This window comes from Gopherus evgoodei, chromosome 18 (assembly GCF_007399415.2).
Source record: "Gopherus evgoodei ecotype Sinaloan lineage chromosome 18, rGopEvg1_v1.p, whole genome shotgun sequence".
Lineage (NCBI taxonomy): Eukaryota > Metazoa > Chordata > Testudines > Testudinidae > Gopherus > Gopherus evgoodei.
The window spans coordinates 16,622,910-16,639,708 of NC_044339.1; the positions used below are offsets into that span (position 1 = coordinate 16,622,910).

At 37.9% G+C, this 16,799-nt stretch overlaps 1 protein-coding gene across 3 annotated transcripts in view; it reads right to left on the bottom strand.

Annotated features, from left to right (window-relative positions):
- The window catches only part of GNB1 (G protein subunit beta 1), an 88,430-nt gene that overhangs the window by 35,606 nt on the left and 36,025 nt on the right, over positions 1–16,799 (bottom strand). For all 3 annotated transcript variants that reach the window (XM_030537507.1, XM_030537506.1, XM_030537505.1), the window contains exons 2-4: positions 10,634–10,741; positions 3,462–3,500; positions 1,628–1,734 (exon numbers count right to left, since the gene is read on the bottom strand). In XM_030537507.1, coding sequence (XP_030393367.1) covers positions 1,628–1,734; positions 3,462–3,500; positions 10,634–10,690 — 203 coding nt within the window. In that variant the 5' untranslated portion in view covers positions 10,691–10,741. The remainder of the gene's footprint in view (positions 1–1,627; positions 1,735–3,461; positions 3,501–10,633; positions 10,742–16,799) is intronic.

A 16,799-nucleotide genomic window follows, 5' to 3' on the forward strand; every position in this document is an offset into this window, starting at 1 on the left:
GCACCCGGTCATCACCCATACTAGCCCCATTTCAGCTGGCGCTGCCTCCTACCTGTGTCAGGTGGCTGTAGCTCCCAGCCCTGGCTCCACAGGTGACATGAGTCAGGGAGGTTCCAGCATTCCAGCTGGAGTGTCTGCTTTTTAAATTTTATGAAGTTGGCTACCCAAATTTGCTATATAAAGTGTAAATTGCAACATTGGAAATGAAATGACAAACTAATACAGTACTCCTATGAAATAAAATGAGATTATACAAAACAGGAAACTTCAAATGAAACAGTTACACTGTGTTTATTTGTTGCTCTGCCAACCGTGAGCAATTCAAAAACTCAAAATAAAAACAAGTACCACTCCTTTAAAAATATTTTCCTCTACACCGCCCCCCTCCCCAACATTACCACACTAAGCACTTTGTTACTCTTGCACTAGGTATACAGTAGAACTTCAGAGTTATGAACTCCAGAGTTAGAAACTGACCAGTCAACCACACACTTCATTTGGAACTACACAGTCAGGCAGGAGCAGCGACAAAATAAGTAAATAAATTAATAAAAAGCAAATATAATATAGAATAGTATTAAACTCCTAAAATAAAGGGAACATTTAAAGAAAGATTTTGACAAGATAAGGAAACTGTTTCTGTTATTGCTTCATTTAAATTAAGATGGTTATTAAAAGCAACTTTTCCTGCACAGTAAAGTTTCAAAGCTATATCAAGTCAATGTTCAGTTGTAAACCTTTGAAAGAACAACCATAAAGTTTTGTTGAGAGTTATGAACAACCTCCATTCCTAAAGTGTTTGTAACTCTGAGGTTCTACTGTATAAAACAGACCTAGGATTTTAAGTTACTTAAGAATAGTACTGCTTATCAATCTTGTGTAAACAAGCTCTATACTTAAGACTGAATTAACAAGATCACCTTCATTAGATTAACAAGGCTCCCTTCAGTAATTTCTGTTGATTAGAAATGTACTTGCTATGAGCAGATTAATTCACATATTTACAAGATTAAAAAGGAACTAATTCACCTATTCCTATCATGAGGGAATACCATATCTACTCATTTTAAGATGGACAATTCACTGGGGTGCGTGTGTTAAGATTCTTATAAAAATACACATTATAGTTGTCATTTGTCATCAACAGGGATACTGTTAGCATCCATTTTTTAACTGTCTGGAAATCACAGGACTAATATCCTTGAAAAAAAATAAGAGCCTATTGTAAAATGCTTCCTCTAAATCACTGACAACAGTATTTTCAGGCAAGAAGGGGTTGATATTTTGTAACTGAATTTAGATTATGATGCTAAAAATATGGAGATTAAAAGGGGGAAAAAAAGTGACATTTAGTGTTGTTAAATTCTTAGTACCAGAATAGAAGCAAAGGTTATGAAACTTCAAATGAAGTAACCAACCCCACCTGCACCCAAGATCCTTGCTCTTCAAAAAGAGCTCTGGTATTTTAAAATTCCATTTCTAGCAGAAAAGACTTCAAACTAGATTATAGGCATGACCTGAAATGATGGAACTGAATTTCTTATTTTATATGAAAAACCAAATTGAACTTTTCCACAAGATCTTAATGAAACCCAAAAGATTATCCTTCTGTGCCAGTGACACTCACCTGGAATCAGTCCCCCAGTGCATTGCATAAATTTTAGCCAAGTGCCCCCTCAATGTTCTTCTAGTACGCATCTGAATTCGACCCACTGGATCAATGTTGGCTGTGATCTAAATAGACAAGTTATTATAGACCTTAGATTCTGCATTTATCTTGCTCACAGAATATTCAGATACTTCATTAATGCAGAAACACTTAGAATAGTCTATTGCAGAAAACCAAAATGATGCAATGGACACATTTTGAACATCTTCACTGATTTAGACAAACAAATCGATTAAGAAATGTGTTAGTCCTATGCAGTATTTGCTTGGTTCTTCTCTTATTTACTATTCTTCCCCAGGCCAAGCTCTTTATCTGAGCATTGTAGGCAAAGCCCTAGCTAAATATAATTGCACAATATTCCTCTGGAAGAACATGCATGTTATCCAGACCCAGTGGGAAACTGCATGCATTAGAAACTCTCAGAATCCTGGGCAGGATTATGTTCAGTTTCTATCTTCTGAAGCCTCTAGCTTTAAGATTACTACAATCTTGTGGCAGAGGGTTCCCCCTGCCACCCACAACAGAGATGCATTCTACAGAATAACACAGCTTTCTGTTTTTAAAAGAGAAGACGGGGTGTTTGTATTTGAGGCTTTAACTGCACCTAACATTTTGAAGATCAACTCCCAATTTAGATCTAGCATAAACTGCCTTTTGAACAGAAGATTTTCAAATTATAATATTAATATTTTATCTAACTTTTAAAGGATAAGAGTGTATTCTGGAATGAGTAAGTGAATAGCAAAGTGAGGAAGAAATCAATACACTGTCATTATACTATTACATTTTATATAAATAGTTTCTCTGGCCTGGAGCAAAGCACTGGCTAGAAAAATAGCATATAGCGCATTTCCAGTCATATACTGAATAAACGAACAAACATTACAGTGAATCCAAAACCGTTTACAACTCCATTTTACAGATAACGTCTGCATACTTGTCCTGTCTCCACCTAAAAAAATTATTTAGCAAAAGCATTTGAGTAAAGAACTCTGCTTCATTTTGAAAACTGCTAGAACAGATTAATGTTCAAACTAACAGATCAGGCCAGATTTCAAATTCCTACACAATGACCCTCCCTAGAATAAATACAGTAGCTTTTTACAGACTTTTGCACATGGGAAATATTTTAGATATTGAACTTAGCCATCTATTTTACATTTATGGGCAACTCTCTTTGCCACATATAAAAATTACCCAAGTAATTTAAATGCTCAAAGAAGGCCTCTTGCTCACTACCTCTCTCTTGCTTGATGCTACAGAGCTGAAGTTGTAGTACTGCATTTGTAGCATTACTCACTTCCATGGCAACAAACTGACATCAAACACAGGATTATTACTCTCAGTTGAAGCAAAAGGGATTAAACTGGGTGGTGAAAGGTAAAATCTGATTCAAAACACATCTGGAACAATAGCTCCTGGCAAAGGCTTCTGTATAAATGGCCTTCCAGGTTGCTCCAATGTGAAGGTCCTACAAATTATATATCTATCTGTATAATACTTGTATAAAAATAATCAGGGAAAGGAACTCAGTGACCTACCCAGGAAAGTACTACTTGATCCTATTACTGGCAGTAGTTGGCCATGCATAAGCAGTAGGATCTGTGCATAATCAAAAAAATATATATATCACACCATGCAAAGAGTGAAAGAAGCTAATGTTGCCAAGAAAAAAAGACTATAGGAAGAATTAAGATATTGTTCATAATTGACGCACGCAACTTTTTGTATTTACATTTTCCTTATATAAATTTTTGCAATTAAAATGTGAGTGTCTGAAATGAGTGCTTACCTGGGCCAGAGTGGCATCTGCACATGCTTTCCTGGCATCCTGTAACAAGGGAAAAATTAGAGAGAATTCATCAGACAGCTTACTATGTGTTGAATCATTTATGCTGACTATTCTGCAAAAGTTACTTGGCAGCAAAACTACCAGATTTGGAAAAATCTTGCAATTATGATCACCCCAAGGAGTGAAATTGGAAGAGGAACCTATCAAGCCAGATTTTGTTACCAATGACTAGTATTTTTGCTGGAACCTTTATTTATTGAGAATATAATTCTAGCATTTAGTGGGCAAGGTTAGGAAGGAATGCTTAGCAGCAAGTTTCAGAATGTGATTTCTGGTGTAGTGTGTTATTCCTGAGTACTTACTGCTGACGTTCTGTGCATCTTATAATGGATGATCAAGATCCAGAATACAAAGTACAGGGGGAACTTGGACTCAACAGGTGCCTTAAATAGGGGTTATACACAATATATATTTCCAATTCTGTTTCAGGAACCTAAAACAATGTGTTACATAGTGCTAGAAAATACTTCAGAATAAAAAAAAACAAACTAAAATAGTCTGAAAGTACATTGTTCTTCACTTGGCCAATAAATACTTTAGTTTAATGCTCCATACCTTTTAAAAAAAAAAAAAAACCAAGCAGATACTAAAAAAATGCAGGAAGTCTCTTTATTGGCGCCAAACTTTTGTTCTGTTTAAAGAAGTTTAAAATTAATGAAGACAGGAAGACATGACAATAATTTCTTAAGCTAGTTATGTACACACAAGTCTGGATAACTTGTGGGTTGTTCTACAATGGTCATTTATAAGGATGGAGTCAGCTCAAAAAGCGACTCAGCTATTTTATCCATGTTGTGAAAATTTATGATTGCTTAGGCTTCTCATTGAAAATACTTCCAAGGACATACTTGTAAGAAATGGTGGCGTTTACCATTTTAATTAATGATCTGGAAGAGGAAGTAAACAGCACATTAATTAAATATGCAGGTTATACAAAACTGGAATAAGTTTCATTTACCAGCCAAAGACCTTAGATTAGAAGCAAAGGCTGCTCAAGCAAATTTGGGCGGTCTATTCAGAAGTATTAGTCACATAGTTCTCTTCCTACATGGCTCTACCGCAATCATACTGGACTGCAGCATTCAGTTCTGGGCACCGCATTACTAGTAATATTGAGTAATTGGTAGGAGTTCAAACAAAATTGACCAGGGACTGATTTATAAAGAAAGAATACTGGCTTCGTGTAGCTCAGCTAAAGGGGAAGGGGATATAACATTCTACAGTTAGCTGAAAGGTGTAAATATCTCCATCCAGGGTAAGTGTAGGAAGGTGCAGGGAATTACAATTAAGTAATGGGATTAAGAAAAAGAAATGTTGGCCAAATATGAACTTCTTGTCAGCAAGAGCTATTGGACTGTGGAACACCAAAAGGAAGGGTTGGAAGCCTCACTGCTGGAGACTTAAAACTAGAACAGACATAGCATGAGAAAATGTAACCTAAGGAACAATCCTGAAGTCAGCCCCACGGAAATTAAACGAGTACATCTTTTCCATCTTTAAATTTCTGTAACTGTATCCATGCAATTTGGCAACAATTTGAGAAGATTCTTTACTCTATCTGAACTTTCTTCAAAGGTGTGTGCACGCACACACACAAGGACATGTTTAAATTAGATCATAACAGAATTTAATCTTAAATACGTATCCACGGTTCTGCTCTTAGTCACTTGATGACAATATTAAACAAAAACTACAGGGAAATAAGTGAACTCTGTCATACTAATAAATCCATGTCTGTTTATATTTGTGCTGCCATGAAGTCTATACTATAATCACAGGATACTTGCATATTTTCATGGTGCGATACAATATATTCCACTTTTCTAAATAAAGGGGAACTTTTACCCAGTACAGCACAAGGTTTCTCATTCATTTTCTGCTCTCAAATTCTGTTTATGGAAAGGTTCTATTGATCACACTCTGCGGAGAACAGTTACTTATTCCACACCAATACTGGGGATCTTCTAGATGTTGTCAGTGTGAAACCTACTGTAGATGTGCATATGCTGTGTGTGCAAGATCAGAATTTTTTAACAGGCATGTCCCAAAGACGAAGGATAGAACAGCCATGACATTCCCTCAGTTCCCTCTCAATTTGAAGCCCATGGTAGATGGGGACTCTGCAAAGTGGGGATGAAGGAGAGTAATGAAATCCATTCTGATACCATTTCAAAGAACCATTCTTTCTTTGAGCATGCATCTGTGTGGATCCAACTGCAACCAGTATCCCCTCGTGATGGTGAGATTGAGGAGACTTAGCTGTACCAACTGAGCAGCGACTGACATATTTCTCTCCTGAACGTATCATCCGATATAGCAGCTGAATCCAAGGCATAGTGTTTGGCAAATGTCACAGGGTTACTCCACGTTGCCGCCTTACAGATTTCCAATAGTGGCACGTACATGAAACAGGGCATGTTACTTGCGTTCCAGCAGAGTGAACCTTGATGTTTGGTGGGAGAAATACACCGTCCTCCATTTTGATATTCTTGGTGATGAAATCACCTGACCTTTAGAATGCCCTGCTATGACTAGATTAACAAGTTAGTTCAGACTGTTGCCCCATCCACATAACAAACCAAAGTCCAAAGTTTGGCATGTGCAAATTCTCTTTTTCCAGTGCTAAAACATGGCTTCAGGAAGACAACAGTAAGGTTCACTGATTTAGATGAAATTCTGAGACCACCTTAGGAATGAACTTCAGGTGAGGTCTTTGTACCACCTTGTCCCTCTGGAATATCATATGAGGGTTTGGGCATAAGTGCCTGAAGTGCACTCACTCTTCTGGCTGAAGTAACAGCCACTAGGAAAACAGTCTTCAGTGTGTGCTGGTGAAAGGAAAATTCTGCGAGAGACTCCAGTGGAGACTCAATGAGCCTCTGGAGGATTATAGTGAGGTCTCAGGCAGGAAAAGGTTCTCTGCTGCATAAATCATGTTCTCAAAGAGCTATTTCAGGTGGGTTCAGAAGTGCTCAAAACCCTCGGGGGGTGGGGGGAGAGCCGGGACTGATACCTCTTCTCCACTTGCTTGGGGGAGGGAGGAAGAGTGGCTGGAGATTACCATAGTCCTTTGGCCGATTCCAGGATTTCTTCATTAAATTGGGAAGATGATCCTGGCTGGTGTTGTCATGCTCACAATATTAAATAGCTCAAGAGACTGTTCACATATGAACACAGTCCCAATGTGCAGGGTCTCTGCAATATGAGACAGGAGGTCCTTGAAGGCTTTCTCCATGGGGACTGGTGTCACTGCCCTGAAGAGGATTCCTTGGGTGGAGGCCAGGATCATTGTTGCCTCCCTGTCATTTCCTACTCCTATGCACTCACATCCAGTTCCAGTGTGGCCTAGCCATCCATGCCATTAGGCAAGAAGGAAGAAGTCAGCAATGGCAAGAAGAAGAATACCTCCTCTTCAAAAGGCAGCACCAAGAGGTGCTATGGAGCAGGTCACATTTGTCATACCAGGAACGTCTTCAGAGACATGGATTCCTCCAAGTCGTCTCTCAGGTCTTTGCTCCTCTCCATCACAGGCACTGGTGCCAGGTCTCTCACTCGGCTGGACTGCTTGGGGGGATTTGTCCTTAGATTAGTCTGTTTCATGTCCCTCTCTGGAACTCCCTTTTGGTTTTGAAGCTATGTGTAAGCTTGGTTCAGCTACATGAGTTGGTGTCCATTTGTGAGAGACATCGGTACCTGCTTTAATGCCTGAGGTGCCAGCATTGAGGCACTCAGTACAGGTGAGTCCATTAGCCCTGGGGTAGTCAGTGCCACGGTCTGGCGTGCAGCAGACTTCACTGACCTTGAGGTGGTCAGCAGTGATGCTGCTGACACCACCTACTGGAGTCCTCTTCACCTACCTTACTTCCACAATTCAATCCCAGAGTGTGATGTGTGCTTGAGTGAGTGCTGGCCAACACTGGTTTGTGTGGTCTTGCTGGGGTCATCATCACTGTCACCTCTGGGTCTGCAGTAACCCGCAAGAATCACTCTAGCACGTGTAGCTTGAACTCAGCTTGCAGGTGCCGGCAGAAAAGGACTTCCACAGAGAGCACCTGACTGGGATGTGCCTCTCCTCTTGGCAAAAGAGACATTTGCTGTGACCCTCCTTGATGGGATCCATCTGTCACAGGATGCGCAGGTTTCAAACCCTGAGGGTTTGATTCCACCATGGAATGTGGCAAGCTGGTGTGAAGTGTCTTGCTTTGCTGTACAGGAGGGTGTGGTATGATCACTGATGGACTTTTTTTTTTTTTAAATAAAGAAACATCCTTCAGTTAACTAGCTTAGGATCTCTGAAAAGAATATGACATCAGACACTCACTTGTCTTGTTGTCATAGGCAGTAGGAGGAGAGTGAGAGAGTCACAGCCACTCCCCATCCTTTATGCTCTTGTGCAAGAGCATGAGGAGGCCAAAGGCATATGCACAGCTGCCAACACCGCTATTCCAAAAATCCAATCTTGCATGCATGAGTACCTACTCTGGGATTCTCACTGACAACATAACTGAAGAACTGTTGAATATGTAAAGAATTATGCATAGAGACTTCTATTCCCATGAGCAGCGATGCTCTGATTTGATGATCTAAAGTTGTTTGGCCAAAACTATTGTACGTAAAGCACCCAAATCCTTTCAAAAAATTGTGTTCTTTAACAGCATAGTTTAACAATATACAGGTTGTATACTTTACCGTGATGAATTGCTGCCCTTTTAACAAGGAGGCTCTACAAAACTGTCCCTCTTTATGTTGTTGTTAAGTCTTGAGCACAGTTCAAAAACGGCTGAGAGAGACTTAGGATGGGGTCAGAGATTGGAATTTCTTCTCATTTACAAAAAAGTGATTTGTTAAAAATAACTGCTCCCTCATTTTAAATTAAGAAGAGGTGTGGGGTTGAAAGGAAGGAGTTTATAATGTGAAAGAAAAGTGACCATATCAGCTCACTTAAAACCAGTGTTTGGCAGTGAAGTCAAGTCAACAGCAAATGTCTCTTTCTCATGTTTTGTCTTAAACGATATGAAATATCATCATGCTGTTTTGTTCATGTTCATGTATTTCCACATGAACGCCAGTTTTCTGATTTAGCAGCCCTGCTATCTCAAACAGCACAGATGTGAAGACTGGTGTACAAATCACCAACCCAATAACATTTCAAATTATATTAAAATCACTTGAAGTTTGGGGTTTCGTTTTACTGTTCTTATATGAATTTTTAACTGCATAAGTAATTAAAAAGTCATCTTTTCACACTTTTTAAAGAAGTTCTCGGTTTACAAATCACAGAGCCATGCAATAGCAGCAAGTTACACATAACCATAGCAGTATTATGAACTCCGTTACAGAAGTGTTTAAGTAGGTGCGGAATATGGTCCCTGTCAGACAGAGTTTACAATCTAACAAGGGCAATATAGACAGAAGGGGGAGGGTTCAGGATGGAATGCAACAAAAAGCTAGTGAGAGGAAAATTTCAGCATGTGCCCTGTTAGTACTACTTTTCTATGCATACTGTGAACCATAAAGAGATTAGGATATATATCTCCACAAAGTGCTTCCATGCTAGGTTTTCAACCTCTCTGAGACCTCTCACACTGGCTCAGGAATAAGTGATCAAGGTGCAAGGGGTTGCAGGAGATTCAAGTGGAAGGAGGATGCAGTGCAAACAATAAGTAGTGCGGCTTGGGTGGAACAAATAGGGGTGGTGAGGGTCAAAAGGAAATACAACCAGAGAGTTTGTCTGGAGAAAAACTATACATCACCAGTGTCAAGGAACCTACATTTTACTTGAATGAGGTAGAATTGGGGTCCAGACATTTTCATTACTTTTGTTGATTTGGGTCTGAATCCTGCATGGCATTAGAGCCATTATTTTGGGGCCTAAAAAAAATTGGGGGCTGTCAAGGTTTTTAAAGACGCACCTCTCCACAATGACAACAGCTGTTGACAAGCACAACCTGCAGGAAGCAGAAGTGATGTCTCTCCCCCAACTACACCTATTAAGTCTTGCTAGTGTAAGTACTATAACTTGGCTATTATGCGACAGTTTACTTCTGAGCAGGAAAGAGTGTATTTTGAGCAATAATCCAATGCCCACTGGAACACAACAACTACTTTGGAATATTTAAAACCCCCTCAAAGAATACAAAATCTAGTTTACTTTAAGCTATTTTTTGTACTTGTCAGCTTACACAAACTGAAATTAACCTGATCAGTTTCACTCAATTTATATAATCGGTTTCTCTTTCCGCTTCATATGTGCTGTGTTGTTTCCAAAGAATTAAAAGACACTGGGAATAATTTTGTTCATATTAAGTTTCATAAAATCTTTTTGAAAGAAACCTACAACATGTCTATTTGACAATAATCCTTTTTTGGAAATATTAAAACACTTCTCTTTTATTTCACTCAGCATATACATGGTGAGTAGATGTGCCAGCAAGTTAGAAAGAACCAGAGTATATTTACTGTGATCTATAACTTAACCCCAATGAAACAAGATGACCTAGTTCTACTGCTTGTGTAAACCTTTGAGCATAAGCAGGAAATAAAATCTAGACAGTAAATAAAATATAATGTACTACTTCAGCCAATCTTTTTAAACTACTTTCTGAGGAGGGTTGTGAAGACATTTATTCATGGTAAACTTCATGGCGAACGATGAATTATAATTTGTTTAGTACTAGACTCTACTGGTCCAAAATACTAAACCGAGATATAATCTAGCTGAAGGCTTCATAAAAATATCAGATACTCACACCTGATGCATTAGAGATTTAGACAGCTTAAGTGTCAAGAGAAACATATACTGGCCTTAAGGACTGGTGTACGATACAGAAATGCTTTTAAATATAATCTATACACTCTTATATTATTCTGTGTGACTCAATCATAAAGCTTACTAGAAATTGGAATGGCTAAAAGCAACTTTCTATGGAGTTCTCTGCTTACATTTATAAAAGATACCCCATACATTAACTTCTGAAATATATTGTGAAAGTTTCAGCCTAATAAACAAGTCATTTTTGTCCATCTCCCATCCTGTTCCTAAAAGGACACAACTGGCATAAATATCACTTGCATCAACCAAAATACACACACTGACTTGATTTAATACATACTCTGATTTGATTTTTCAGTTGCTCAGCCTCCTGGCGTAACTGGTCAAGTTCACTCATCTTCCTGTGCTAAAGGTGGGCTTCACTGCCACCTCCAAGACAATCAGAAATCTGAAATACAGACACACAAGGATTTATTAAAAAATAAAAATAAAATAAAAGTTTGATAAATTAATGAAGCAGAATCTCCTTTCAACATAGCTAGAATTCAACCCAGAATTTAACAACGACTGGTAAAGTCAGCTTCAGAGGGTCCACATTTCTCAAATCTATTCAGAACAAGGTACAATCACAACCCTTCATATCTACTGTTTCCTTCTTTATGCCCATGATTAATAAAATGTGCGTAGGAATGTTTCCTCTCCTTTCCCTCAGGTCCTGTTGCATTTTTCCTACCATAAAATATCTTCTTGATTGCACTTTGCATAAGCTGTCATACTCCATGAGCGAAATGCTGATTTTTTACAACACTAATTGTGATAAACCCTTTTCCCTTGGGGTGAAATTCTGTGTAAAAGTATCAGTGGAAGATTAGTTTTTAATCAAAGAAAAGATAAAGATGTCTCTAATATTTATAGACTGGAGTAACAAACTGAGAAACCAGGAATAGGATAATACAATAAAGTTTCCTGAAATTTGGTGATTGTGAGGAATACTGCCTGGATAGCTGAATAAACAGGGATTGCTCAGGTCCCTATGAAGCAGAAGAAACCAAAGGGACAGATTTGGGTGAGAAGCCCTGGAGAGGATTCTGAAGTACCTGTTGGGGAACCTCATTTAGTTCTCTCTTGCTAGGTATTCGAGTCATACAGGAATAGATACACCTCTACCTGGATATAACGCTGTCCTCGGGAGCCAAAAAAAAAATCTTACTGCATTATTGGTGAAACCGCATTATATCGAACTTGCTTTGATCCACCAGAGTGCTGCTTTGCCACATTTTTCTGAATTCGTGTTATATTGGGTCACATTATATTGAAGCAGAGGTGTATTTGTAATGATGTGCAATTTCTACTGTGAATATACTTTGTTTATCCTGTGATGTAACTGAAAAGCAAATATGAAAGAAATTACATGAAATTACATGAAATATATTAAAATGTTTCATTTTATACAATTACATTTGTTCTCACGCTTGTCACAGAGCCCCACTCACTGTAATGCTTTTAATGTAGTACACAATTGGAATGGGGCTAGCCACTACAGAGGACTAAACAAAACAAGTTCAACTCAATACAAATAGCTAGGTAACACCATTTCTCTGTTTTGAGATGTATTCTAGATACTGTTTCATACAAAAATTCACCCAAAAAATATCCATAGCTATGATGACTTATACATGCTTTAGGAGTTCAACTAAATGACTTCAGGATTGATTAGAACTGACAAAAGAAAATAAACTTGTGGAAAGCAAATGAGATATTTTAGAAGCTGCCTTGATCTTCCATATTTAGTATTGTCCACACTACTGCTGTTCATTATTTGCCAGTCATATACATTTGATTACAAATTTGATTCCTCTGTTCCTCTACTGTACAGCCAAAACAGATTATGCATATTTTATGCAAGTATTATCAATGGACACTGTCTTGCTTTTAATTGCTACCTTTGTGGCCATCATTACCTCTTTCAGCAAATCAAACCTTCGGATTCCTGAACTCTGAAAATGACAATAGATATAACTTCTTATATACTGTTAAAATCAGTGTACAGAAATTGCAGAGATGTTCAGAAAACACAAAGCCCTTGATTCCAAAAGAAATTCCGGCAATTGTTTTAGAACAGCAATGAACGGTTGTCTACTAGGATAATGACCTAAGATCTCATTCACACTTTCTATAACAGTGTTAAAATAGTTTCATTCTGCCTACAGTATCAATTATACCGTTTAATGAGTTGGAGAACTTGCTACTGACAGCCATTTTCTGCAATAGCCGGTTTTCCTAGTATAGATCCTGAGTTATTGGCTATCATATATGCCTCTGGCTGCTGCATCCTAGGAGGAGACTGTCTGTAAACAATCTAGAACAGACAGAGCTAAAACACCATCCCTGAACCACCATGAACTTCCCACAAAAGGCAATTTCATTCCAAGATATTACTCAAACCATTTAAATTTCTAAGTTTATAATACTTTGCCTTTAATAGAAATATTTTCCTAAACAAAACTATCGTTTTCCTTTAGCCTTCTGGCCTAAAAATTTATCGTTACCCCCAAGCTGAGTTTCTTTTAACATGTTAGTAACTAGGCACAAATGTAAAATTGCAGAGGTACAGTAGCAATTCTAATGAAATTTACATTTAGCTGGGGGGAACAAGGTATATGGCTGTGTTAGAATTTTAGAGCCAACATAAGAGTGGAACATGAGCTCAATTTTATAGGCAGGTTAAATCAATTAACCTTTTCAAAATACTTCAATAGCATAAACATCCAAACCAATTCATACACATGACATTACTGCTGGGCTAAATTCTTCAATTAGAGCACTTGTTAAAAGACTTATTTTAAGAACAGTGTTTAGTTTTATTTTATTATATTATATAAATGAAAGATATTTGTTATAGCAAATCTTTCATTTAGCAAGGCTGTTAAATTTAAGCTAATAAACTGCTGTCATATTTGTTTCTCCATTTAAGGGCTATCTATAGCATGTATGAAAATCTAAAGAAGAGAACCGGTATTTATTTTTGAAAAAGGAATTGGTAACTAGAACTGATTCTTCACCACTAAAGAACACAAATGCTGTAATAGCAGTTTTAGATATTATTCTATTGGGATTTAATCTGTCTTTTTTTAAACAAACAAAAAAACCCTCCTGGGTAGCCCTTCCCAGGAGGAAAGATAAAGATAATTGCAAAGTCCCCTGCCAATCAGCGATGAGAAGGTACAGTGAAGGCAAGTCAACAAGCAGAGATTCAAATCCACCAGTGAAGAAGTGGAAAATAGATGACGTGAAAGTAAAGTGCTAATGCTCTTTAAATAGGGTCATCCTGTTGTTTTCTTACAGCTTTCTATCATAATAAAAAGTACTCTAAAGTACCTCAGAACTTTAAACAGCTCGCAGAATCTATCAAGACAAATATCAAATGTTCAAAACATTTCACAAGATTACTTACAAATATACTGTTCTCCTCAGCAGTCCAAAATATACCTACAATAGAAACTTGAGTCAGCTCCTACCAAAAAAAAATCTCCAGTCCTACTGTTCCAGAGCCCAGACGCTGCGTTAATGTGGAACTAGGTCTCTTTCTCCCTTCAGATTCCAGGGTCATAGTTAAGCCTTTGTAAGACTGTTGGTTCAGCTTAGTAGCCCATTCAAATCCAGTTAAGACAAAACCTGCTGAGAACCTTATGCTGTCCACTATCCTTCTGACCCATATTCACCTTTCTGTTTTCTTTGGAATATTCTTTCACTTCAGATGATTCTCCACTCTAGTTCAGTACTAGGGACTCATCTGCTGAACTACACACCAGTCTTGAGAACAGAGCTTGTCTCTGCAGCTCAGCTCTCTCTGCTTGGAGTTGTTCATACTGCAATTTTGACAATGAAAATCACTTCAGAGCAATACAGGCACTTGACTAAACAGTTTTCTTTAGCATACTGGGTGTCAAATTGGTCATGTTTCAGCTTTGCCACAGATCAGTTAGACTTGAATTACAACAATTATAAGTTATTGTTTAGCCCCATTTTAGCTGGGTCAAGGACATAGAAATATCTACCATCCAGCAGAAATAATAGTCTCTGGTGTTGCACCTTTCAGACAACTCCTCACCTATATGAAGTGATGGTGTCCTAATTTTACAGGTGGGGGAACTAAGGTCCACAGGTTAAACCATCTGCTGAAGGTCACAGTAGCTTAATGACAGAATCAAGAATAGAACCCAGGTCTTCTGGCTTCCAATCTCCTACTCCAATCCCTAGGCCCTGCTGATGCCATCTGCAGCTTTATCTTTAAAAAGTCTGGTATGGACTAATATAGCAGCAGGCAAAGGACTAGCTACATATCTGTCCTGCTACAGCACATGGTGTAACATGGTTCCAATCTTCTACTCATCCCAGAAATTATACAATTATAAACAATGGAATTATATTCATTTATTTACTGAAATAATGGAGTTTTTTTTCTTTTAAAAGTCTTGGAAAAAAAGACAAAAAAAACTGATCCTAAGATCAGAATAACGTTGAGGAAGTTCACCTTACAGTGACTGAGCCTCGTAGTATCATTCTGGATCATTTGAATACATTCAGCACTTTTTAAAGATATACTAGATGTGTTTCCTTCATGCTTGTGCCTTATTGCTTAACGAGGTGTGCAATGAAGGATACTACTGCAGATGTGTAAACCAGCTGAAGTGGGACATTACTATGAAGTGCCATATAGCCATTAAATATCTAAGTGTAATAGTATGAAGTGAGTATAGCCCAATATGTTAAATAGTTTAGTGGACAAGTCTACAGATGTTAAGACACTCCAAAATACGTATATGCATTTCTTTCCACAAAGAAAAGTCTTCATTAAAAAAGTTATGATAAGAAGAGTCTAGTGGTGGAATTTCTTTTAACAAAACTTAAATTCCAACATGCACCACTTTCAGTGACAGATGCTGCCTACCCTCCTCTAGGTCTCACAAACCTGCGACACATAGGTAACGTTTTCACCTCTTATGCCACACTCCTAATGGATTCACTCTATGCTGTGAAACCTTGATTGCAACCTTATATTTTCTAACAAGAAACCATCAATCATACATTAACTTACCAGCATATGAATGTTTAAAGATGCGTTAATGTTGCTGAATATGAGTTAACGTTTTTTGTGATCATGAGGAATGTGGTGTGTACTTTTTTTTTTTTTTTTTTTTTTTTTTTAACACTGTTAATGATTAGAGATGTGTTTTCTTTACAGGAGGGGTAATCTGACGGTAAGAGTGGTGAATGATGGGAGATGGGGAGTTAAAAGTTGTAAGGATACCTAAACTTGACATTTCCTGACCTCTAAGGGTTGGGGTGAGTGGCTGGTCGCCATCCGTAATCTTAACCATTTTTTAAGATATTCTCTTTGTGGGAATTGTGATTGAAGCAGTTATGTAGGTGATGTGGAAGAGAGGAAACAGACCCTTTCACCATTGAATATAATATATACATGTATATAGTAATGATAAAAATACGAAATGTATAGAAGGTGAAATCTTTGATACACAATGTGCTTAGCAGATAAGACTTGGTTCTACTAAGGTAAAGAGTTGGGTTCCATTTCTAGCTTCTCCCTCTGTCAAACAATCTTCTCTTTATATTGAAGACACTCCTAACTTCACTCCTCCTTATCTTCTTTCTCTGCCTGCCTCTCTTCCTGCATCTCAAAATATGCATTTAAACAGGGGTACCCCTCCTATGTATCCTATTAAAGAACACAGCAGCTTTCCAAATCTCTTCATAATTTTTTGAGGTTCACAGGCATTGAGTCAAGGTCTCTACAGGAGCCTTTGCCTCAGGGTCACATCTCTCGGTAGTACACTTTTCACTGTGAAGTTCAGACAGGTACTCCCGCAGAATTCAATCTTCCTTATCTACAGTACATCTAAGCTCAAAAGTGCCTTACTTAAGCACTTTGTGAGCTTAGCGAAAACCTCAGCATGTTGTTTCCTCAAAATAGGATCTAGAGTACTAATGAACACTTCACCTTCCATCCAAAGGTCTCAAAGTGCTTTACAAACAATAAGCTACCTTGTATGAGTGTACAGAGGTTATTGCCCCCATTTTAGACAGACAGACAAATGTAGGCAAGGCATTTAAGCAACTTGCTAATGATATTTAGCAAGTGAGTTGCATAGTCGAGACAGTACCAAAAAGAGTCCAGATTTTTACTCACATACCTCTAGACATACTGCTTCAATTAAGCAAATACTATAGGATTTTATGGCAATCCACAGCTAAATGTATAAAAAAAAGTGGATGCTTGTCTGTTTTACATCACAATATATTGTATTAACACAATTACATCACAACAGTGAGTTAAACACATTCCTTCATTCAGAGTTAAAAATCAGCTAGTATACATTACAAACAACTCCAAATCCCAAACTTGATTTCTAGCACAATGCCACCAGAAACTGTTTAACCCACATTTCCTCTGCAGGCCCTTTTTTGGTTTAAATATTAACAGAACG